This window comes from Xiphophorus hellerii, chromosome 3 (assembly GCF_003331165.1).
Source record: "Xiphophorus hellerii strain 12219 chromosome 3, Xiphophorus_hellerii-4.1, whole genome shotgun sequence".
NCBI lineage: Eukaryota > Metazoa > Chordata > Actinopteri > Cyprinodontiformes > Poeciliidae > Xiphophorus > Xiphophorus hellerii.
Genome location: NC_045674.1, coordinates 20,929,140 through 20,954,225, shown reverse-complemented (window position 1 = coordinate 20,954,225; position 25,086 = coordinate 20,929,140). Strand labels below are relative to the sequence as shown.

At 38.3% G+C, this 25,086-nt stretch overlaps 2 protein-coding genes across 4 annotated transcripts; one reads left to right on the top strand and one right to left on the bottom strand.

The window, feature by feature from the left end:
- The first annotated feature begins 801 nt into the window (after positions 1-801).
- Positions 802-22,557, top strand: LOC116716857 (carboxypeptidase Q). 3 transcript variants are annotated; one of them, XM_032557786.1, is made up of 11 exons: positions 802-957; positions 2,312-2,453; positions 3,723-3,938; positions 4,030-4,146; positions 4,230-4,437; positions 4,517-4,724; positions 12,088-12,199; positions 13,935-14,026; positions 14,621-14,716; positions 15,263-15,368; positions 21,050-21,216. In XM_032557786.1, the coding sequence occupies exons 2-11, from the start codon at positions 2,312-2,314 to the stop codon at positions 21,214-21,216; spliced, it is 1,464 nt and encodes a 487-aa protein (XP_032413677.1). In that variant the 5' UTR covers positions 802-957. The 3 variants fall into 3 exon arrangements, with proteins under 3 accessions (XP_032413677.1, XP_032413676.1, XP_032413678.1); XM_032557785.1 differs by lacking the exon at positions 802-957 and adding an exon at positions 1,822-1,974; XM_032557787.1 differs by lacking the exon at positions 802-957 and having other exon boundaries at positions 21,050-22,557.
- On the bottom strand, positions 22,541-24,867 carry LOC116716860 (uncharacterized). Its single transcript, XM_032557790.1, has 3 exons — positions 24,331-24,867; positions 23,363-23,510; positions 22,541-23,247 (listed from the first exon to the last, which is right to left on the bottom strand). Exons 1-3 carry the CDS (start codon positions 24,769-24,771, stop codon positions 23,081-23,083), a joined length of 756 nt encoding a protein of 251 aa, XP_032413681.1. The 5' UTR covers positions 24,772-24,867; the 3' UTR covers positions 22,541-23,080.
- Between the last annotated feature and the right edge of the window lie 219 nt (positions 24,868-25,086).

Below are 25,086 nucleotides of genomic sequence, written 5' to 3'. Positions count from 1 at the left end.
CTGTGTGCATTTGCAAATTGCAGTCTGCCTGTTATATGTTTCATTTGGAGTAAAGGCTTTCTTCTTGCTGAGTGGTCTTTCAAGCCGTGTCCAAAACAGGACACAGGTCACTGTGGATAATCAGATTGTCCTACCAGCTTCAGGCAGGATCTTCACAAGGTCTTCGGCTTTTATTCTGGGGCCAATTTTCACATCTGAGACCAAAATACGCTCACCTCGGGGACACAGAACTCGTCTCCTTCCCAACTGGTCTAATGGTGGACATTCCCATCGTGTCTATACTTGCATATAACTGCATAAACAGATGAATGCTGCAGCTTCAAGCATCTGGAAATTGTTCCCAAATGAAGAACCAGACCTGTGCAGCTTCACGGTTCTCTTTCTCATATCTTGGTTGATTTCGTTTGACTTTGCCATTGTGTCAAATAAGACAGCAGTGTGTTCAAGATGTGGCCTTAACATATGCAGGGAAGCGGTTTAAATATGTCAGCGGATGCCACCGAAATGTCAGATTTGTTCTTTGGGTTGTGGAAGTTGGTAAAGTGTGTCCGTTGAAGAACGCCGTACTTATCGTCAGTTGCTACAGTATGCGCTGGCAGTACAACGGTCAGTATTTGCTGTCGATTCCGAAGGTAAGCAACGCTGACCGCCAGCTCCTCACTGTAGCCACATACTTTTAATGTCCAACCAGTTAGTTTTGTATTTTTCTTCTTTTTTTAAATATATGCTGTATCTGTAAACAAAATTTAAAAAAACAACAAAAATAACGGCGTTAATGAGATTTACGTTGACACGAAGTATTTGCTCTGATTTCTGAAGGCGAAGCCGCTGCGCTGTCGGTTGGTCCGAATAAACGGTCTGAACCACGATCTCAACCGCCGAGTGTGTCCGAGTCCTGCCTCAGGTTTCATTCCGACAACCACCAGTAAAGAACGCAGAGTCTCAAGGAACAGCGAGGTGTCGTCTCACACGGACAGGGTTACATGAATAGACGTGTCTCCAATTAACTCAAATGTGTCAATTAACGTGTCAGAAGTTTTGAAAGAAACGACATCATCATCTGGCTTTAGTAAGGATAGGCAGTAAAATAAATAAGTCAAGCTTATTTTCTATGAAAACAAAAACAGAGTTTACAAAGTAATGGTACCATTGGGTCCAAAGATGACTCTAGGAATCCCAATAAGCACTAAGCCAGGTGTTTTTTTGTTTGTTTGTTTGTTTTTTCCCTTTAAAGAGTTTTAACAACTTCTCTTTGTGAAGTTCAGTAATTTCTGTCAAACATTCAATTCAATCATAATCAAACTGTTCTGTCTGTTCTTTTACAAACCTTTGGGTGTTATGATCCCAAACATTTTCTAGGCAGGGATGGGTTTTTTTGTCCAAAAATACACAGCTGGTTAAATGTTTAAAATTTAAACGTGTAGGAGTCAAAGAAAAAAAGACTTAGTGGTTTAGCAGAATGAGAAAAGTACATATAATTTTGTTTTTTAATCTGTAATTAACAGGATACTGTGTTGCACAACTGAGAGATAAAATACAAAACCACACGAAGAAAAAAGAGAAAACTTTTTTCTCTTTTCGTTTCTCTTTTCAATAGAACCTATGTTCAACTTTGATTTCTCAAATTTTATGCTTTTGTAGAACAGATTTCCCTTCAAAGTAAATGACACAGTAAAATACATAATTATTCCTATTGTGCGTCTTTGAATACTTTAAAGTTAATTTAAAAAAAATTAATGTACAGATACTGCATGTTTTAAATAGATGTGTAGTATAAGCAAAAAATAATAATTTTACGCAAAATTAAAAACATAGGGAATACTTTTATTTTGAAAACATTGACTCCAGCCGGAAGTTTGCATGCACCACAAAATAATACGGAAATAGAGATTAAACTTCTGCATCTCTACATTGTTTGTGGTGACGTTTAACTCCTTATAAGATCTTGAAGCGTCAAAGATAACAACCTCAAGGGTTTGTGTTTGTTGATTTTTAACGTGATTTTATTTTTTAAAATTACAGTAATCGTTTCATTGACTTATCAGCTGTTGAAAAGGATTGTCAGTATTTTTTTTGTATACAGTATCCTGCTATCTGTTGTATCAAAATTGACTTCCTGCTCGACATTTTTTGTGTGTGTGTGTGTGTTTTGCTCAGGTCAGAGTTTTAATTTATACCGAGCTCACATTTATTTGCTACGGCTACCTAGTTGTACTGCTAGAAATCATATGTACACCAAATGTAACTCGTAGATTTTATTGGCTCTGTGTCTAATAAATATTTGTGGTCACTTTGACCTTTCTTTCCACAGATGACATTGGAGGTGAAAGTGGCCTTTCTCCTTCCTCTCTTTATGATTGTCATGTTGTCACTTGGTTCTGACAGTCATACTCTCTCTGAGCGCTTCAGAAGCCCTGCTATCAGGGTTGTATCTAATGAAACCACAAAGAAAGGTAAATAATTCATACTCCTTAGCAACCAGTTGCTTTTGCAAAAAAAACCCAAAACCCCCCCCAAAAACAAAAAACAAATCATAGCCTTCATATTGAACTACTCTAGCCACCTAGCCTTTTTTTTTCAAACGTATTAGTCTCCTTTACTCCCGATTTGAAACAATCCAGTAAATGAAAACCACTGTTCTTTGCAAACAGTTCTGTGCAATAACAATTTTTTAGTATTGGACATAATGGCTCACTGCTCAGGGCACCATTACATCAGAGGGCAACACAAATACTTGGAAAAAATTAGGTTAGCTGCACTCAAATTAATTTTTAAAAAATGGTACCTTGCATGTCTAGGCAGTAGAGAGTGGGCATCCCCACAGTGTTGTTTTTGTGTAAGCACTGTACATTTTGCTAAAGGTACTGAAATTAGTATGTTTATTTTATTCAATTTTCTATTAGTATTTTTTTATTTTTACTATTTATGTCTAGGTTTTCAGAACTTCTATATTTGTCTTTTTACCTTCCTTCCCTCAAACTACACAATTGCCTCTTGTTCTATTTATTTATTCCTCGTTTGATTCCAGTGTGTTTTGAATGCTGTAAAGTACTTAAACTTCTCTGTATAAAAAGAGCTCTACAAATATAGTTTAATTGATCGAACTTTGTTGTTGATATGTTTACTCTAACTTCAAAGTTGGGAGATCTACAGCTCCAGTCCTCGAGTGCTTCTGTCCTGCAACTTCTGGATACCTTTCTGCTCCAACACACCTGAACTAAATGAATAGTTAATGACCAGGCTTTTGCAAAATTTGCTGACACACCCAGGAGGTAATTCAGCATTTTGAGTCGGGTGTATTGGAGCAGAGATGAACCCAGTTGGGAGATCTTTAGCTGGTTTACATTCTTTCTCCTTGTTAATCTTTTTATTTATTGGACTAAAATTTGATTGTGCATGGCCTTATAGCCTAATACCAATTGACAAGCTGCAGCATTTGCTTCTCTGAGGTGATTGCTGATGTTTTTACTTCTTGGCTTTGTGTTAACACTTAACTCCAGACCAGCAAACAGCCAAAGTTTCTTTTACAGAGGGTGTAACACTTCACAGTGATAATTCATAAGTTGTATTGTATTACCTTCACCAAACTATTTCTATCTATTCAGGAATGTAACCAGGTTATTGTTGATAAAATCCAGTAAAATAAATCCTAATTGTTCTGCTGTAAATTTAGTCAGACTTTTATAAAAAGAAAATACAGTTTATGTTCTTTTGGAACCCAGCTCCAGATGTAGCAGCAGAGGTGGGAAGATATGAAGATGTGGCCAAGCGCATCATTGAGCTAGCTGTATTTGGTGCGGCCCAGAATCGCTCTTACAGACGGCTGGCTGACTTTACTGACACAATCGGGAACCGGGTCAGTGGGTCACGGAACCTGGAAATGGCTATTAAATACATGTACACTGCCATGAAACAGGATGGACTGGATGTTCATCTAGGTGAGTTTTAAAGATATGTTACAAAGTCTTTCCTGAAAACCTCACATTTTGTTTTTTACATTTGTGTTCACTTGTCTTGTTTCTTCTAAAGAACCAGTAAAAATCCCTCACTGGGTTAGAGGGAAGGAGAGTGCAGAGATGATTATGCCCAGGACCAAGAGCCTGGCTATACTGGGCCTGGGCAGCAGTGTAGGAACGCCTCCAGAAGGTGACGATCAGACTTTATAAAGCTGTGTTAATTTGTGCACCAGCACTCCATTAGTATTCACTGACTCGTTTGTATCTGTTCAGGTGTTGAGGCTGAGGTGTTGGTGGTTCAGTCTTTTGAGGAACTGAAGCGTAGAGCCAGCGAGGCCACAGGGAGGATTGTGGTTTTTAACCAGCCTTTTATCAGCTACTCGGAGACAGTTGCTTATCGTGCTTTCGGTGCTTCAGAGGCAGCTAAAGTGGGAGCTGTGGCCACACTCATTCGATCTGTCACCCCTTTCTCTATTAACAGGTATTTGTCCCCTTTTGCTATCTAGTGCTCCTACAAGTTAATGCAGATAGTTTCCCATCATTGTGCTTTTTCCTTCTAGTCCTCACACAGGTTTGCAGATCTACCAAGACGGAGTGAAGCGAATCCCCACAGCCTGCATCACAGTGGAGGACGCTGAGCTAATGTGGCGTTTGGCCCAAAACAAACAGAAGATTGTGGTCAGACTCATAATGGGAGCCCAGACTCTGCCAGATGCTGACTCTTTTAACACAGTGGCTGAGATAAGAGGCTGGCAGCACCCGGAGCAGGTAGCATTCACTCACTCATGTCTACCTGCATGACTTATTTATCTCTGTAAACCATCAGACCACTTCTTTTACCTCACACAAGAAGTTTTAGTACCTGGGTAAGCATGTTGGGTGGATAATCTGAATGATGTGGATGGAAAAATTTAAATATTGTTTAAGGTTTATACAATACTAAATCTAAAAAAAATGTTCTGTGTCCCTACTTTATCATGTTGGCCAAGGATTGCAAGGCGACCCCTGGCTTTCCTAAACAAAGATTTCCCAAACTGTTTGGTCAACATTTATTTTGCTGTAGAGGCACATGGTCTTTCCGGGAACCTCTATCCCATAGAGCAGATTTCTGTTATCTAAACAAATTTATTTCTATGTTCATAAACTTCCAAAATATAATTATTTGAACTGTAATTTAGTTATAAGTAGTATAAAGTTGGCCTGGCACTTTTTTTGCCTAGAGCATCTGGCCCGGACTCTTGGTGGGTCTGGTTGCTTTTTAGAGTAGTAATTTTTTTTTCTGCAAAAGGAGAAGAAGATATTCCTCCTGTTGCATAAATGGCTTTGTTTCATTAAAACAGAATAGATTGTATATTGTTATGACAACAAGGAGCACTGGCCATAATAGTTGTAAAGAGATGTGATTCTCCGTGCCCCTAAGGCCAAACTGGTCCTCAACTTTTCAGTTATGCCAATGATTATGTCATGAGTCCTCTATGGGAAAATGACAAAGTAATTGGTCTATAAATGTACTGTCTGAAAAATCATTTATAGCTTAGCTTGACAGAAGAGAGGAAGTGCTACAAATATAGTTCTGCCCAAATTATTTACACAGCTTAAGGCAGTGCTTCTCAATTCCAGTCGTCGGGCCTCCCTGCTCTGCATGCTCCATTCCAGAACAGCTGATTCAAATGATTGCATGACCTCTTCGGCAGCCATCAAGAACTGCAGAAGGCTGTTAATCACCCACAGATTAAATCCAGGTGTGTGGCAGAAGGGAAACACCTAAAACATGCAAGGCAGGGGGGCGTGAAGACAGGAATTGAGAAGCAATGTTTTGATTTGACCAAAATGAGTCTTCTAGCTGGAAGTAATAATGCTTTAGAGTGGCCCAGCCAAAGTTAACAGTATTTAACAGTAGATAAATTAGGCTCTTTCATATAACTACAATTATTCATTTGGGTTCCTTCTGTGTAGTCAGGGTTTCTCATTCCCAAATGTATCACAAGAACAGTCATTAAACATGTCTTAAAATATAACATTTGGAGTGTAGATTGTACCATAAACAAATGACAAAATCTGTTAAAAAATCCTGCAGCAAAACAGAAGAACACACAAGAACGTTTTTGAGATGTTGCCTTGTTTTTAGGGAGCCGTTTTATTGCTATGCATTTTGAAGAACTTAAGAACTTCCTGCTTACCACTGAACGTTATTGGTAAAAACAGAAGTTATATTTGTCATAAAATGGAAACAGAAGGATGTTTCTGCTCTTCAATGTCACAAAAAAGATTAATAATTTAGAGAAAACGTCAAAAAAATATTAGAGGTGCATAAAATCCGTCACAGAATACAATCGTGAGGGAAATAACTGCATTTTTTTTTTTTTACTATTTAACAACAAAAAACTCAAACATAAAAATTTCACAATAGGATTGAAAAGTTTCTCAATACTGTACATGTTGCCTAGATTTTAGCAGATTCAGTGGAATGATATATTCTGTCAGATATCGCCAGGTAAAAAAACAAAATGATAAATGGTCTGAAGAGTACCAAGTCTCTAAATATTTTATGTTGCATACATAATATTATTGTATTACTTTAGTTCAAACCACCTTTAAGTCATTCAACTACAACTTCATAAAAACAAAGAATAAGTTATGGTATGTAATTATCTGCCGACACAAAATCACTTTTTTACCTTTTTCAATAATTACATACAGTTTTTGTTTGTTTAATTCAGTCAATATACAAAACAAATATACATGTTCTTCAGGACTGCCGAACACTGTTCTTGTTGCTAATTTTAATAAAACCGAAGCCAAAATTCAAAAGCTATGTGTGATTAACTCAGTACACCCTTTCTACTTCAGTATGAGCTAATAGACTAATTAGCAGCCGTCCAATTAAACCTGATGAGCTTGTCCAACAGGTGTGAGCTTCTCTTTAAAGACAGAAGCTGTGACAGTTTTCTGGTCTGATACCTTCAAGAGATTTTGTAAAACAGAATGCCAAGGAGGAAAGACTTATTTGAGAATCAACTCCTGATGTCCATCAATCTGAAAAGCTCTATTAAAAATAAATGATTTCCCCCTAAACCATTACAATCATCAGCAAATGGAAATTTAGGACAGCTGATAATTATTCCTGCAGGGAAAGTTCCAGCAAGCTGCCCTGATGGTCAGACTGAGATGAATCTCTAAAGCTACACCTCGTACTCCCTGGGCCTCAGTTTGCATGATGCATGTTCATACATTTTTTTATAATATTTGAAATGTATGCACTTTAATTTGCTCTTTCTCAATCAGATTTAAGTTGGCTACATTAGAAAGTCCCTAATAAGTTTATAATATTTTTTGCTTTTTGAGCTGCTAGCCGCAGTCCTGAGCTAACATTCAGTCCATCTGTGTGGAAAAGGGAACTGAAACACATGGTTGGGCTGACATCATGTCTGGCCCTGAAACTTTGTGTTCCAGCTCACTGTTAGCAGCAGTTGTGGCTGGCTGTGAGTGCGGGCGTGGGCGCGCGCGTGTGTGTGTGTGTGTATGAGAGAGAGAGAGCGCGAGGGAGAGGGCATGCACACTTGCTTAAAGAAAAATGTACATTTGAGGTTTTGTGAGTCATTTCCAGAGTTAGTTTGCCCTTTTAAGTCATCCAAGACTGCTGAGGTGCTTGGATTTTTTTCCCCCGCTCCCACTCGGCTTTTGCTTTCAATCTTTCTTTGAAATAAAATGTTGAAACATGATATGTACTAGTTTATTCCCCTGTAGTAGGTTGTGCAGCTTATTGAACATGTAAACTGTCGGCAAAGTTTACACTGAAGATTGGAGGCTTTGCTGTTTTTCCTTCAGAACGGCTCTGCTGTAGTTCTCTGAATCACTGTGTAGGATTTCTGCTTCACTTGTTTTGTTTGTGCCGCCTAATAAATATTTTAAACTGTATAGTAATCATTTCTAAAGCTTTTCCCCTTCAGTTGTGTGCAGACTTGTAAGTTGTTAGGCTGGGAACAAGCTGTACAATCTTTTTCCTGATTTTACCTACGATGCACTGTAGTCCTGCTTGTACCCGTCTCGGCTAGTTGGGGACAGTCGGCATGGCTACTTGAGACAAAATATTTGGGGGTGTGAAGGTTACGGATGCGAATTTGAAGGTCTTTGAGGGAAACAGACCCAACCTTAGATGCAGTCAGTGAAATGTTAAAATATTTCAGGCAAATGCAAATGTAGTGTGAACTGATCATTACCTACCTAACTATGAACGTGTGTTAACAGCATCTTGTCTTTTCTATAGCAGCTTAGTTACAGTACAAAAACTTATCATATCAAATGTACACAACAAATGAGAACCAAGACACTAGAGGTTGTTTTTAATTTAGTTTGAAATTAATGCAGCAAATAGATGTTCAAAATGGAATATATAATTGTATTTTTAGGGAATGTTTGTGAGTACTTCCAGTCTTTTCTAAATCTGTAAAATGGTGGAAGTGTGGTGTTTTAAACACCATGGCATTACCATGCCAGTGTTTCTGGAATATGTAAAAAAAAAAATGCACATGAGAAACTAAGCAAGTAGACAGCTGAAAGTTGCTGAAGGGTGACATTTTGACATCATGTTAATTCAGGCATCAATGCATAAAACTTCCACGAAGAAGATTTATGTTGCAACTTGTCCAGTGAAAAGAATGAAGTAAGACCAGTGTTGTATAGTAACAAAGTAAAAATACTTCACTACTTTACTTAAGTATATTTTGGAGTACTTCATACTTTCCTGGAGTATGAAAATTTTTGATGACTTTCACTTTTACTTCACTATATTTCCGAACTTAATTGCGTACTTTTACTCCGATACATTTTCAATGTGTGGTTTAGTTACTCGTTACAAAAAAGCGAGAGAGAGAAACGCAAGTGTTTTGACCCCACCTACTGATTAGCAAGTAGCAAGCAGGCTACCGAACAAAGTCCGTAGCCTGCTTGCCTGGGCTTGTTCATCACCACCAATAGGATACTTCTTCTTCTTCTTCTTTTCTATTATGGCGGATCACAAGCAACTTTAAGGTGCATACCGCCACCTACTGTACATGAGTGTGTAGAAGCATTACTTCATATCTATTAAATTCTACTTTTTAATTTTGTATTCTTAAGATAAATAAACAATGCTTTCCTTAATTTGTGAATATCTGTTATGTTTCCTTCATTTCCTAATATACCTTTAAGATTCCATTCATGCCCCATATTTCTAACTATTCTCTTTAATTCTTCCCTTTCGAGTTCATTTGACTTACAGTTCATCAATATGTGTTCTACATTTTCTTTCTCTCCACATCTCTCACATTTATCATTATTTTTCCTCCCTATTTTATAAAGCATGTCATTTAAGTAGGTATGACCTACTCTTAATCTACTAATTATTATTTCTTCTCTTCTGTTTCGTTCATTAATGCTTCGAATTCAAACTGACTTTTGTACTTCATATAATCTTCTTCCTTTCTTATCTTCATTCCACATTTTTTGCCATTTCTTGATTTCTTTACTTTTAATTAGGATACACCTGTTTCGCTTCTCCCATTAAACACAAAGCAAGTCTCGCAATCAGTAGCAGTCACATGGAAATTCTATCTTACAAAAACTCCCCGTCCAACTTGAAGAAACACATCGAGGTAACTTCTTATGAAATGGTTATAATCCTCCTGTGTCAGTAACTATAGTTTGGTCACTAGGCACTACTGTATTGTGAAATCTTGACCATAAATGAACTTTGTTTGGCATTGTTTCAGTTCCACACGTGGTGTATTTAGCTTAGGCCTAATGTTGACTGTAGCAGGCTACCTAGACTCCTCTGTTCAAGGGGGGACAGAAGCCATAGCGATAGCAATTTAGACTAAATTTAACGAATATAGGAAAGGCATGCAAGTTCAAAACCAGGTTTACAGATGCCAATAAGCTGCATTTCCCTCCCAATTCTTTTTTTCTTTTGCATAATGACCAGTTGTGTGCACCACCTACTGACTGTAGCATTGACTGATTCACTGATTTGTGAAGTAGAGTAATCGTAACAGCTCTTTTTCTTCATGTTGGCCGCATTTTCTGTACTATTTATTTTTCTCATTTTCAGCACTGACCTTACTTGAAGGGAAAACTTAAGGCTTACAAAAACTTTGTATTTTCTGTCCTGGAGGGTATACTAAGAAGCTGGTTCAGTTGTAAAGCAGGTTAAGTTAACCTTGTGCTATAGGTAAAGCACCTAATTTTCTTAACTAAATGATGCCTGCAGGTATATCTATTAGCAGGTTTAATTTTGCCTGCACTTGGTTGTGTACATTATTTTAAGTGTATTTGACAAGTTTACCAAAATATAAAAAATGTCATTCAAACTGCATTTGCTTTGTTTTACTTTTTACTTGTACTTTTCATTACATTACTTGAGTACATCCATTTTTACAGTAATTTCCATACTTAAGTACAAGAAGTTTCAAATACTTTAAGACTTTTACTCAAGTAACATTTCAGTCAGTGACTTCGACTTTTACCAAAGTCATATTTTGGAGAGGTACTTGTACTTTTACTTGACTCTGAGATTTCAGTACTTTATACAACACTGAGTAAGACGAACTGTTGTCTGAGAAGCAGCAGCTTGGTGGCTTAAATTGGCAACTTATTCAAGGAAATTAAAAGTGCTCTGAGCTGAATCTGATCTGCCAGTAAATCACATCAGTGTTAAATGATATGACAAAATAGAACTAAAATTCTGATTGAATTTAGATAGATTTAGTCATTTCTGTTAATGTTATGACCATTTTTCCCAGCAGCCATGTCAGCAGAATACTTTGTATTGCAGTGGTTGTCTAAAACATGGTTTTAGTGAATGGAAGCAGCTGAAAGTCTTATCAGTCTTTTTCTACATAATCAACCTTATTCATAAGCGTTCAAATAAACTACATCTTTTTTTCTTGTTTTTAATCTGTAAAGCACTTTGAGTTTCTGTACCTGTCAAAACATTGTTCGTACCACGTAGCCCTGTTTTAACACAAATCATTTTTCCCTAAAAAAGCCAATGGCATACATGCATGGCATACAGAAGTGAAGTTATACATCTTGCCTACAGTGAGATCAGATGGCAGCTGCAGAGAAACACTTTACATGCTTCAAGTTCCAGAGCTGCAGCGTATTTGGTTAAAAATTAAGTAGGGATATTTGGAGTTATCATTTATTTAATTTAACACCACAACCCACAGAGGTCGGCAGACATTTTGTACTGCCACAGAGCTGCTTAGAAATCATAGTAAAGCTATATATTTTCATACCTGGGAAAATTCATGTACACAACAGACACCTGTGGCTGCATTGATGGTCTGGCTGCTGACTCTGCTTAAATTATTTGACATCAATGTGGCATCAATTATAGAGGGAAAAGGCAATGCTTCCTCCCTCGGCATTGTCTTTTGTTCCTTCCCTTGAATCTTGTTCTTATACATAAGCATTATTTTAGGTTTTGAAACTGTTTCAGGTGGGTGAGAAGAGCCGATCATACAGAATCCTAACTATGATTTTATTAATGAAGGAATATGGTTAAGAGTGCTCACTCCATTGTTTTTGAGTGGATGGGAGATAAAGCAAGTGATTATTTGGTGCTGTAATAACTGACGGTGTAACTAAATGTGAAATGTCCTCAGTTTAAATGGTGTAAAAGTTGCTTCTCCACAGATTAATAATCCATCGTTGACAGAGGATTTAAGTTGGACACAGAACATTTCATTTCAAGGAATGTTTTGACTTCTGGGTTGTTGACCAGATAGTTTGTCAGGTCAAGATCTGCTTTTCGTAACTTGGGGGTCGGGATCATCCAACTGATAGGAATGTCTGTCTCGCTTTCAGATTCCTGAACCAGATAAAAAGATTCTGTTTTACCTTTGGAATCTCGTGTGTAAAAAATTTTAAAAAATCAGCTTTTTTTTGTTTGACAGCTTATTGTTCATTAAATGTAAGGTATATTGTTTGTTCAGTAGAGTTGTGTAGAGATATGGACGTAAAAAGGGCTGAGTAGCAAAATCTTATTCTGTGGAATATCCCAGAATGTGCATTTTGAAACTGCTGCAGCCTTGCGCTCCTGCAGTGGCTCCTGTTGATGTTTACACAGTTTATCTGCACTCTCTGACAGGTTGTCCTATTGAGCGGTCATCTGGACAGCTGGGATGTTGGCCAGGGCGCCATGGATGATGGAGGTGGAGTCATGATATCCTGGGAGGCTCTGTCCCTCATCAAAGACCTGGGTAACCCATGGGGAAATGTAGAGAAAAAGTTCCACATATACAATATTTAGCTTTTCTTTCTTATTTTGCATCTTTGCCTGCATAACCAGGACAGTTTCTGCTCAGACATGTTGATATCACTCTTTATTTCTGCCTTTACAGGCTTGTAGTTTTAGAGGAATGACCTTTAGACACAGTGCTGGGGCTGGTTTGGGCTAGTTTTTACTATCTGAAGTCTTTAGAGGGGATTCACCTAAGGAGTAGGGTTTCAGTTGCTTTAGGAGGAAAAATACTTTGCATCCATTATAAAACCAATCTTTGAGGGAGATTTATGCACTGATGTAATATCTATGTAACGGGACGATGCTATAGTGTGGCCATTAATATCTTCAACCTTATTTTGCAGATGTTCTTTGGGAAAGTAGCATCCTACAAAATCTGATATTGCTTTAACTCATGAGAAATATGAGTCTATTGTGTTTCAGAAGTTCCTTTCACCTCTGACATTTCCATTGTTTTCCTTGGACTGACCTCATTTTTAAGCATGACAGAAAGGCTGCTTGCTGCAAAAAAAAAATTCCCAGCTCCTTCTTTTGTTTAAATATTAAAAATATGGTGAGCAGGAATGGAAATACAGCAGTCCCATAACTGGAGGAAATAACCTATTGCTCTTCCTGTTAGCCCTTTGTTAAAACAGAGAGAGATATTCCTCCAGATTGCAGAAGGTAAGACTGTAATCAGTGTCCCAGGCATCCTCATCACTCTGTGGAGAGCTTTCCTGTCAGCTATTGTGCATCTGCGTTGCCAAGATGTGATTAGGAGTTTCTCCGTGAAGATGGAGGGAGGAATTCCCCCTTGATTCAGATTTCTGAGGAGGTTGAAATCCTCTGCTGAGCTTTCTTTGCCTTTTATTTTGGTGTTAACGCTCCATAAAATAGGTTGGGCTTATATTATATTACATTTTAGTGAAGATTTAAAGTTTCTCCAGTATTTTAATTTAACTTGATCGTTTAGCTGGAAATAGAAGCCATCATAGAGGCCTCCCTTCAGCAGTTAAGTTCAAGGATTTATCTCCTTGGAAATCATCTGAAAATGAATCTGGATCCTCTTGAGGAATGTTAAGGAGTGACTTGCTGCCGCAGTGCCATTCTGGGCCTCTTCTCTTATTGCTGCTGCTTTTTTGGCATCAGCCCTCAAAACATCTTAGCTCACCAAATTAACCTCACACTTACCTTTCTAAACTACAACTGGACCCTCTGATGCTTTTAGATATGACCACTGCAGGTTAACTCTAACCACATAGCAGAGCATGCAGGACAGAGAGGCCTGAGGACCAGGGTTGGGGACCTATTCCCTAAATGACCTAAGTGACAAACTAAAAATTAAACTCTTTTGGTTGTGTTTCATGTACACAACTAATAGTAGTTCATTTAATAGAGCTATAGATCTCTACAACCTCTCCACTGACTGTGTCACTTGCCGGGTCTTTAGAAAAATGTTGTCCTTTCCTGGTCTGTTAGTTTTGGTGAATAGCCATATCTTAGTAGGTCTGCAGTTGTAGTGTGTTCTTTCCATTTTCAAGTGATCGAGAAACGGTGATCCATGAATCATGGTTAGGATTCTTTAAAATCCTATGCTTTAATCTTCTCCTCCACAATGTGCCCCTGACCTGCCCGCTGTATTGCCTGGTCTTCATGATGCTGTTTGTTCACTAATGTTCTCCAGGCTACTAAACGGTATCTTCATCTTCTCGAAGGTTTGCGCCCAAGAAGAACTTTGCGAGCGGTTCTGTGGACAGGTGAGGAGCAGGGTGGTGTCGGTGCACAGCAGTACTTCAATCTACACAAGGTACTACTGCTCTCCACTTAAGAGAGGGGGGAAAAAACACAATAACAGCCTGAAAGCAAATATCTCTCCTGCTGAAACAGAGCAGGAAGGGTCAGAACATTGTGAAAGCACCGTGTACGAGTGTGGAAATGCCTTTCCAGCAGACTGGTGAGCACTTGGCCAGCTCCCAGATTTTTCTCTGCAGCAATTGGGTCTTACAGTTTCCTTCTTTAGAGCTTTGGCTGCCCACCAGGCTCTAAAACCTGATAAGCTAAATACTTAAAACCAGAGATAAAGAGTTCATGCATTTTTGAAAACAAAGTAATCATTTTTCTCAAGGATGCCATAACTCTCATGAGGGTGTTTTATGTTCTTTCTGAAATGTGTAAATAAAAATTTATTTCCCTTTTATAACAACAAAGTTGCTTTAGCGACTCCTAGTGGTTGTTTATAGTGTGTGCGAACAGACATAAAGATCAATGTAACTGGATTGAATCTTTTGTGAGGTTACAAACCATTTTGTGCTGTTTTTTGTTTTTTTTCATGCTTTCACCGACATTGTGTCTACACTTGCTTTGTCCTCACCCACCTGCTTCACTTCCTCTCCCCACACAGGAGAACATCTCCAACTTTGACCTTGTTATGGAGTCTGACTTGGGGACCTTCACCCCGATGGGTCTGCAGTTTTTAGGCAGTGAGGCGGCACGAAAGGTGAGATCAAAGGTCAAACTGCAAAAGGACTCAGCTGTTGTCTTTAGAAACTTAAGACATCAATTGTACAGGGCGAGGTGAGAAACTGTTGCATGGAAAATATTTGTTCAGTTCAGGTTGAAATACTAAAACTTTACTGTTTATTGTATGTTATGAAAATACAGAAACATCTAGAAAAAATAATTTAAAAAAATATGTGGAGTGGAAAATGCTTTGTATGTTCAGATTTTATTCTGTCTCGTCAACATAGTTATTTTTAGTTGCTTCAGTCCGAGCCAGTTATATGACTCTCAGTCTATCTTTTTATGCATCTTCTATTTCATCTATCCACACACTCATCCATAAATCTTGAAATCAAACTGCAATTGACTGAGAAATCAGAACATTTGGCTTTGGGACAACATTGAAAAACGATGTATAGGAATCCTGTGTGACACTTTATCATATGGTTTTGAATCTGTTGTATAATATAAAACAATAGATGGGTTGGACCTCTTGTATTGTTATTAAAAAGCTATAACAACAAATGACTGTCCATATCTACAGGTGATGGAAGAGGTTATCAAACTTTTGGCTCCCATTAATGTAACCAAACTGGAGACTGATGCCGAGGGGACAGATATCTTTCTGTGGATGCAAGCAGGAATCCCAGGTTAGTGTGATCAATATGCGTGTGCAATAAGCTATAGCTAGGTGGACAATGCAGAAAATTGAAGACCTACAGTATATGTGCTAAAACGTATAGGAAAAATTCTATTTTTCAGAACATGCATCAAAAAGGAAAAACCCATTAGTTGTGGTTCTGTTTTTTCATAGCCTTTTTCTGCTGATTGCTGAACTATAAACAGAGTTTGGTTTATTATAGGGAAGTGAGGATAGAAATTCTGTTTCAATGGAACCACGAAATGAAACTTTCAGATGTTCTAAGTATGGACATAAAGCTTCCACTCAGAATCCCGTTATGAAGTCAGATGTCTGAAACTGGACCTCTAACTGATGCCAGATGGTGATCTTTGTGAAAACACAAAAACTTTAAATATTCTGTAAACTAATATTAAAGCATGGGAACAAAAGGTATTCTGTGAATTGCTTTGCAGAGCTTAAATATACAGTACAGACCAAAAGTTTGGACACAACTGTGTGTCCAAACTTTTGGTCTGTACTGTATATGCATCAATTTTAATCCTGTGGTTGAAACAGTTTCTCTCATTTTGTTGAGATGTATGTGTGGGATCTTTAGAAGAAATGAAGAGAATCACATCACAAGAGTTTTCCTTGTGGAACGTTTTAAAAGCTGCAGCGAAACAGCTGAGAGTTCAGCGTCTCGATCAAAAGGCATTTTTCAGCATTACTTTCTTCAGCGTTGCTGCAATCGGCCTGTTCACTTACTCAATAATTATACATGTAATACAAGCCAAAGGGCACAAAACTAAAATTTCAAATTAAATAATTTAGAAAAGATGGTGCAAGACTATTTACACAGGGTAAGTATTAATGAAGATATTCTGATCTTTGGCAGCTTTAAACCTTTTTTTTCCCCAAATATATTCTAAGCAGGAATAAACTTCTCAAAACGGGAACAATTCGCTCTGAATGTACAGCCATAGATGAGCAGCAAACCCAGAGCCCTCTCTTTCTGTCTGCTCTTGGATAGTCGCTGTGTTATTGTTGGGTGAAGAACACATTTTGGAAAGTCCATAAAGGAGGGTGGGGTACAGATAAAACAGCCTGTTCAGATCAGTCTTGTTTGGTCAGATTCAATGATTCTCTGTACAGGTTTTTAGGGGCTTGCTGCTGTTTGTTTGTTGCTGATTATTTACATAGATATGGTATTACAGGCTTAAATAACAATGTTGATAAACCAACACCTTTTGGTACAAATTTCAGACAATCTTTTCCAGCGTTCTATCAGATCACTTTTGAAACAAAAATTTACCCCCAATGAGCCAAGAGTTTTCATTTCAGAGTAATCCAAACATAGGCCCAATTTGCAACTGGAATATTCCTGTCATTTCCAGTCAAGACAAATTCTCCCCCAAATTTTCTGCAGGACTGAGATCAGGACTTTAGGATTACCTCTTTAAAACTTTGACCGATCTCAATAATTTAGATTTAGATTGGTCTTTTTGGAAGACCTTCTTGGTCCAAAACTCCAAAATTTTATATATTCAATATTTTCACACATTGTCCTTTTTTCAAATGTATGAATCCCTCCTATTTACACCAGACTGATTGGTATAAATATGCAGCATATTTAACCGTTTATTACAAAGATGCTGTCCATTTAAAGAAAACTGTTAAGTGTGAAGAACAGAAACATAAAATAATGTTTAAAAACATTTTTAAGATCAGTAGATGTTTGGCACTGATGATGCTTTATAGGCTGTTGCTTTGACGTCTCTCTTGTTTCAAGGAAAAAAGGAAAATATAGGCATGCACTGAAGAATAAAGACGGCAATGAAATATTTATTTCACAAATCACATTACACAGTATAATTTGGCCTAAGGCCACAGAGTTGGTAACAAGCTTTGGCACTCTTTAATCCAAACTGCAGTTTCTTAGCTATTTCAAAGCTTTGTGTCAACATAGTGCGATTTCTTTTCTTTGCTCAGTAGTCTCTGTGGAGTCATTCCCCTCAAAAAGATAGCTGCCGAGTTACCGCTGTATCTTCAATCCATGAGATCAGAAATCAAATCGAGACGTGGGGACGGCTCTGGGTCCCAACAGCTTCTGTGCCTCACAGGGAGCTCCCACAACATGGGGCAGATGGGAAGGCATGAAATATTGGTGTGAAAAGTTGTGCAATTAAGCCTCACGTGGCTTTTCTAGGTGAGGTGTTGCAGCACCAAAGAAAAAATGCTCTACGTGTTAAAGTACGCGATTCTCCACTCGGAAGTAAAAGACATCTGCTGCACTTCAGCGTGTTGTAGTTCATGTTGAGGGGACCAACACCACCTCCTCCTCTGCCAGGCTGAGTCGAGGTCTCTTGGATGGTCTCTCCTTCAGTTTCTCTCCAGGCTGCAGGAGCAGCAGGGGACTGTCTAAGGTGATGGTTTCTGTACAAACGCCACAATTTCGTCTCTTCACTCTAACCTGGGTACCTGCAACACAAATTAACAGGATTTAGGCCTGTCGCGATAAACGGTAAATCAATTAATCGTACGATAAATTAAAACTATCGACATCATTTTAATTATCGGCATTATCGTCTCTTCCGGCCTTTTTCTCTTTCTGTTGATGACACCGAATGAAAAAAGGCTCAACTCCGGTGCTCTCCACTGACCCTCCCTTCCTCATTTCCTTAGTGTAAAGCCCAGCGCGCACTACACATCTTAGAGCTGTCGGCTGATTGTCGGCCCATTTTCAAAACCTGACAGATCACACGTTACCCGACAGAAATCCTAGGTATAACTGTTCGATCGGGTTCGGTCCTGCCCTGTGGTGTCCAACAATGGGCACAAAATAATGGCTACAAGTTCAGTTAACTAATTTTAAAATCAGGCATTAATCAATGCTTTACTACAATCTACCTGCAATGCATGTGGCTAGTGTCAGCGTAAAGTCCTGACTGAATGAAAATCATTAGAACCTATTTACGTCACGTTAACGAAGAACAGCTGAAAAGTTACCGGTTTCGCTCCAACTCCTCCTCTTGTCATTTCTATATTCTTTGCATTTTGAATAAACATTAATGTTGTTTCCACATATCATCTCCAATGTCCGCTGGACTTCGGGTTGGGCCGTGTCAGCTGTTTGGGATTCCCCGGCGTAATTTCCCCTTTCTGATTGACTACCTGTCACATTCAACAGGCTGCGTTAAGCTCCCAGTGGGGAAAACCCCTGATTTAGATCGGAGCTGCAACGACGATCTAACGTAACACACCACACAATCTTAGAAAGACCAACGTTTTAAGATTGTTGTAAGGGGAGAAATAGCAGCAAAAAATCATGTAGTGTGAACTATTGCATCATGTGCCCGTCTTCTCTATTTAAATCTAATTATTACTGAAGGGCAACATGATATACAGACTTCATAATCTGCACTCTTTTGGTTGAATGCAGTATTTATTTCCACTTTGGCTTTATGTTGTTTAGTTTTTTTATGTTGTGTCGTTTTTTGTTAATGGAGACTAAAAATCCATTTTATTTTTGTTTTTGGTTGTTTTGTTTATCAGCTTAAGTATTCTTTTGAAAATAAAGTGTATCTACCTTTGGCAAGAAATCGCATGCATTATTACGTCATTTCCATTAAATCAGTGTAAAAAGATCTTCAAGCTATATTATCGTTTATCGCAATAATTTTTGAGACAATTAATCGTTGAGCAAAATTTGCTATCGTGACAGGCCTAAGGATGCTTAAAACAAATGCTGAAGACAATTGTCTAAAAAACCAGAAAGCTTTATCGTTTCGATTTATTGAAAGGTTAATTTTCAAACCTGTGCTTTTAAAGCTGTTTGGACATGCGATGGGCAGGCGTGCGCCGACTGCTCGCGTTTCTGTGGTTAGGGGGTCAGTCTGGGAGGCCACATGGTTTACAGCAGATGCCACCTCACATATGGTTTTCACACGATATTCCTAAACATCCAAACAAATGACAAACTGGTCAGCATTATGTTATGTTTTTGAATAACATATCAGACCCTGTTGGTAAAAGCTGTGGACACGCATAAAGCAATAGTCAGTAGTAAGACAAACTATATTTTTCTTATCAAGCTCCTACTAACCAACTCATGTCCAACTATCCATCCAGACAAAAAGTAGTAAAAATAAACACTATGCTTTTCCAGACTGGTTTAAGATTAGTATGCATTTGGGCCTAAAACAAATGGAGCTGATTAAGATAGCTTTGAATTGCAAACTAACGAGGGCTGTACATCTTTGCACATTAAATGCGCCTTCCTTTAACATAGAGCATTAAAGTGCGTCATGTGGACGTCCTCTCGCTCTGAAACTCACTGCATACGATTCACTCATCTGATTGGTTGAAGCTAGTTCGTGCTGCTTGGCCTATCCAATGATCTGATCGGAATTAAAACTTTCTTCGAAACTGTACCGACACACAATTAGACGAGTCAAAATAACAGCGAAGCTTAGTGCATCTGCACACTTTGCAGGCTTTTTACCAGCACACACCAGCTTCCTGTACTTACATACACTGCTGGATCGTGATACGGGTTCCGGAGCGTCGGAACCGCTCCATCTCTCAGCTGCAACTTCTCCGACCACTTGGACCAGTTCAGGAAGCAGCCTTTTGTAAAATGGTGTGCACATAACACAAGGTCGGGTTGGTACTGCTTGGGGATGCTGTTGAAGATGAACCGCAACCACTTCTCCTTCTGGTCGGCGCGTTCCGGGAGTCCAAACCTGATTTGTTGCGCATCGCAGTTCAGAATGCAGCGTCTTTCCTTCTGGGCCATGCCTGCAAACAATGAAGAGTATCTCTGCCGGAAACACGTGACCTCCACTTCCACAAAGAACGGAAATGTGTGTAGTTCTTTCTTGTAGTTTGTTCCAGCAAACTTTATAGCCAGTTATATACTGTATGTATATAACAGTATATAACTGTTATATACTGTATATAACTTAGTTATATATGTATATAACTAAATGATAAAATTTTTTACTTGCTTTATGGAGCCTTCCCAGGAATTTTTCAAACAACTATGAAGACGAAATACAAATCACTCATTAAAAGTATGTGAACATGTAAATTTTATTTTAAAAATAAAATTTAAAAAGAGGTAATAGTTGTTTTTATAATAACTAATGGCTTGTACTACTCCACAAGTCACACCATTGTGGAGGATTGGCAAGAAAAATCCATTAGAAATCCTAATTCCAGTTTGCCACAACTCATGTTGCAAACACCTGGAAGAGTGCTGTCTTGTTGGATGAAATTGAAGTGTTTCCCCTAAATTCAAACCATGGTAGAAATCTAATGCTGCTCATCACCAGGACATGCATAGTGTCCTCATAGTGAAACAGAGTGGTGGCAGCATCTTGCTATGGGGATGTGTATTTTTGGAAGCTGGTCAGAGTTAAGATGAATTAAGCTAACTACCGGACAATCCTGGAAGAACGTCTATTAAATGCTGTGAAAGACCTGGACAAAGGGGCAGAGGATTATATTCCAGCAGGAAGATGTACACATACAACCAGAACTGGAATAAAATAGTTTACATGAAAGCATATTCATGTGCAGTACTGGCTTGTCAATGTAAAGACCTAAATCAAATTGGGAATTTGTGGAAACACTTGAAACTATTGTTTTATGTATCAGATCAGATTTGTGACTACTGTGTGTGACTGTTATTCTTCATGCTGCACACAGGGGCCAGCCTTCATGTGGCAGACAGTCGTTACTTTTGGTTCCACCACAGTGAGGGAGACACCATGACAGTCCAGGACCCTCACGACATGGACCTCTGCTCGGCATTGTGGGCCGTGGTTGCGTACGTCGTGGCTGACCTGGAGGACATGCTGCCCAGAAGGCCGTAATGTCAGATTGATCAAAACCTGAATCAGGTTGCACTTTTACTGAATGAGTTTTAGTTTTGTCCTCAAAACAACACGAGTGTTTGGATGAATGAGAGAACATAAAATCTGATGCACAAGAGTAGCAAGTAAAGTTAAATTAAGCCCAATATACTTGAAAAGATTTTCAGAATTAGATTTTTACTGGCAATCCTCTTGAATGGAAAATGTTCAGTGCAACACCTAGTTCTCTTATCTTCCGATCCAGGGTGTAGCTCGACTCTGTCAATAACCACTAGAGAAAGCCTGTCTCTAATGGACAATGAGGATAAGCAGGTTTAATTAATGGACGGCTGCATAGCCATGCTTTTTTCCTGCTAATGTAATATCGCAGAAAAATTAGGCCACAAACAATTAGCAACTTTCCATTCAGAAACAGACTGGTCAAGCCACAATACAATAGAAAACATTTAACCCAAGCAAAATCTCTACTTTATTAAGGCAAACATTTTATCACACTTTTTGAGATCTACAAATTATTTTCCACAAAATTAAGAATATTGTGTAAAATTATTGCTCAGCAGGTGAAAATAATTTAAGAATAAATTATTTAGCATTTTAAAGTTGGGGAAAATAAATTATGCAAAATTATGAAATCTGGTGTAGGCCCTAACCTATCAAGCATGCATTTTTAGTGGTCTTAGTGAATATTTAATTCTCATTAAAGCAAAATTAAAAGTTTTCATTTGCTTATTTATTAAATAGAAATTTAGACAATGTATGCAACTACTGAAAACAACTTCTCAAGTAATTCATAGTGATGCGTTTGTGGTAGTATTAGGCAGGTTTGACAATCATGTAAAAGTTTCTACTAACTCCAATCTACGACATAAAAATGAAAAGGAAAGGGACTTTTATGAAAAGGTTAAAACTAATGAGGGATCTAAATCTTAGTGCATCTTCACACACCAGCTTCCAGGACTTGCTGAGACTCCTGAATCGTGACACTGGGTTTACTCATCTGGGCGATTCCTTCAGCATTTCCACTGGAAACGCATGACCTCCGCTTCCACTAAGAGAACAGAAATATGTGTAGTTCTTGTAGTTTTTATCACAGTGAACATTATAAAACATGCAGCAATAATAACACAGCCTTACACTGTGTATATTATTGAATGTTTTTATGTTTGCTTGCTTTATGGAGCCCTGCTAGAATTTCTTTCTTTTTTTTTTACATAACTATGAAGTAATGCTGTAATGCACTTTACATGTAAAGTGCTGAAAAATTACATTTTAAATCAAAGGTATGCACCTAAAGTAAATTTAGCTTTGTAATTTTTTTTTTTTTATTAAAATACTGGAAAATGAGCCATTTCTTGAAGTTTGACAAGGAAAAGTATGACTATTTCACTGAGAAAAGATGAAAGAATGTCATTACAATCAACTGGGTGATTTAGACCCCTCAGCATGGGCAGCTATCCTTTTATTCAAATCTGCTAAGTTTTTCTATTTGAACATAGTGTCTTTGGCGTTGCTCTCAACAAAGAGAGGGCTATTAATGTTGCTACGGTCAGTTTCCAACCAATTGGGGGGAAAAAAAACCCTAAAAGAAGGGAGGTTTTGTTTTGAGGTGTACGCACATTTATAACAAGAAATGAAGGTAATTCTTCAATGCAGATTGCTAAGAGATATTGACATAGAACTGAGCTTTCTATCCCAGCAAGCATCGCAGTTTCTAGTGGTGACATAAAACTTAGTATTATGTCATTTTTGACAAGGTGCTAGATAAATATTTTCCCCGCACCAAAGACAAAAGCTACATGGAGATGTGCTTTTTTTGTTCTCTGGTCCAAGAGGTATGACTGCTGCACCAGAACGGTCCACAGGTTCACGTTGAACTGGTCTTGTCCTGAACTGCTTCCTCCTCATATTCCAGTCCAAGTCGAAGTCTCTTGGATGGTCTTTTTACCAGAGTTGGTTGTAGGAGTAGCAGTGGTGACTTTAAGGGGTCTGAGCAGATAATACGATGTTGACTATTAAATATCACCTGCGAGCCTGTTTAAAAATAAAAATAAAAATGTTGAAGTAACGGAAAGTTTTCTGAATGAGTTTTATTCCTCAGATTTATTATTTTAGTAGCAGCACTCCCATTATGTGCAAAGTAACGTACCTGTAGTTTGAACTTTAATTTGTCGGGGTATCCTGGTCACCTGTGTGCCGACTGATCGTGTGTTTGGGGAAATGGACGGAGGGTCGGTCTGGGACGCCACATGTCTTACAAAGTACATCATCTGGTACTCGGTCTTTACATGACATTCCTAAACAGCCACACAAACAGGGAGATTTTACAGCCCTCATCACAACCTGCCAATATTACCTTACTCTACGCTTTATAACAGGAAATGACAAGCCAAAATCTAATATTGGAGCAGATCAGTACAGTTCACCCCTTAGAATTTTGTGATTTTTTACATTACACCCTGTATTTAATATTTTCAAAGTCTAAATTACATATGATGCGTCTGCTTTGCACAAAATATTCTATGTTGAAGTCAAATAAGAAAAAAAAATATAAACTTTATTTTTCATGTACCTGTTTACTTAAACATATTCAAGTTCTAGCTTTAAAACTTGACTTGACAAGTTGTAGTTATATAAGCTGAAAGTTCACACGTTCAGCTTTGACTGCAAATCACATTAAAAATGGAAGAAGGGTGTAGGAGTTTCAGCTCCTGAACATGAGCCACCTTGTTTTTAAAGGGACCAAAAATAATTGGAAAATTGACTCAAAGGCTATTCCTTCGTTATGCCATATTTACAGACAAAAAAAACAAAAAAAAAAGTTGATTTGTGGCATGGTGCTCACATTCGGAAGAATTTGTTGTGAGAAAACACTTGCAGTCAAAGAAGAGCTACATGCAGATGGCTACATATTGTATATTTCTTTTTTTATATATATTTTTTTTACTATTACTTATTTTGCACCCTTACATCAAAGCAATTTCTTAGCCTGTGAACATGCCAATTCAGTGATTCTGAAACAAGCCATCCCAGTAAATATAAATGGTTGATGATCATTGAATAAGAATCAGCAAGTTCAGGTATTTTCAATCTACTACAATAATACTCGTAGCTTACCTGAATAGGAGGTGGCATTGTGGCTCCTGAGCAGGGTGATTCCTCCTCCTCTTTTTTTATTTCTACTGATGCGAGCATGGTGGAACTACCCGGTGGGATCGGGCTGATGTTTCTGCCTGCTTTACGGTCATCCTTGGCAAGTAATACAGGACTTTTCTTAACCGCTGCAGGATATATTGTGGGGACCTGAAAGTCGTCTTTCAGATCCAGCGTCCTAACCCATTTCATCGACCAGGCCATGTGGTTTTTATAGGAATCTGGCTGGAAATGCTCGCTACAGACCCTCGATGAAGGAGTGTTGCCATTCCAAGTCGGTTTGGTCCTCCTCACGAAGTCATTCCAGGCTTTTATTGTCTCCAAGTTATTCGGGAATCCATGCAAGTTTCTCACGTACGGCTCAGGTCTTTTCCCGCAGCCCTGAATGACGCAGGTACACACCATTGAAGGAAGAAATCACTTAAAACCTCGCGAATTGAGAGAAAAACAAGGGGAAGAATCCCAGTAAACACACTCCTATCAATGAGACATGCGAGGTTTGTGTACTTTCTCTGCATTACCGCCACCAACTGGATTGGAGGATAAGTGCAGCACTGCTGTCCCTCGTCGCTATGATGCGTTCACCCAGTTTGCATGTGCGATCCTCCAGGCAGAAGAAAAAGTAATATCATCATTGGGAAGTAGTGTAGCCTAAACCTACATGAATCGGTTTAGCATAGTATCAAATTGAACCAAAAGGCAGTTGCGGTGTCTTTACCA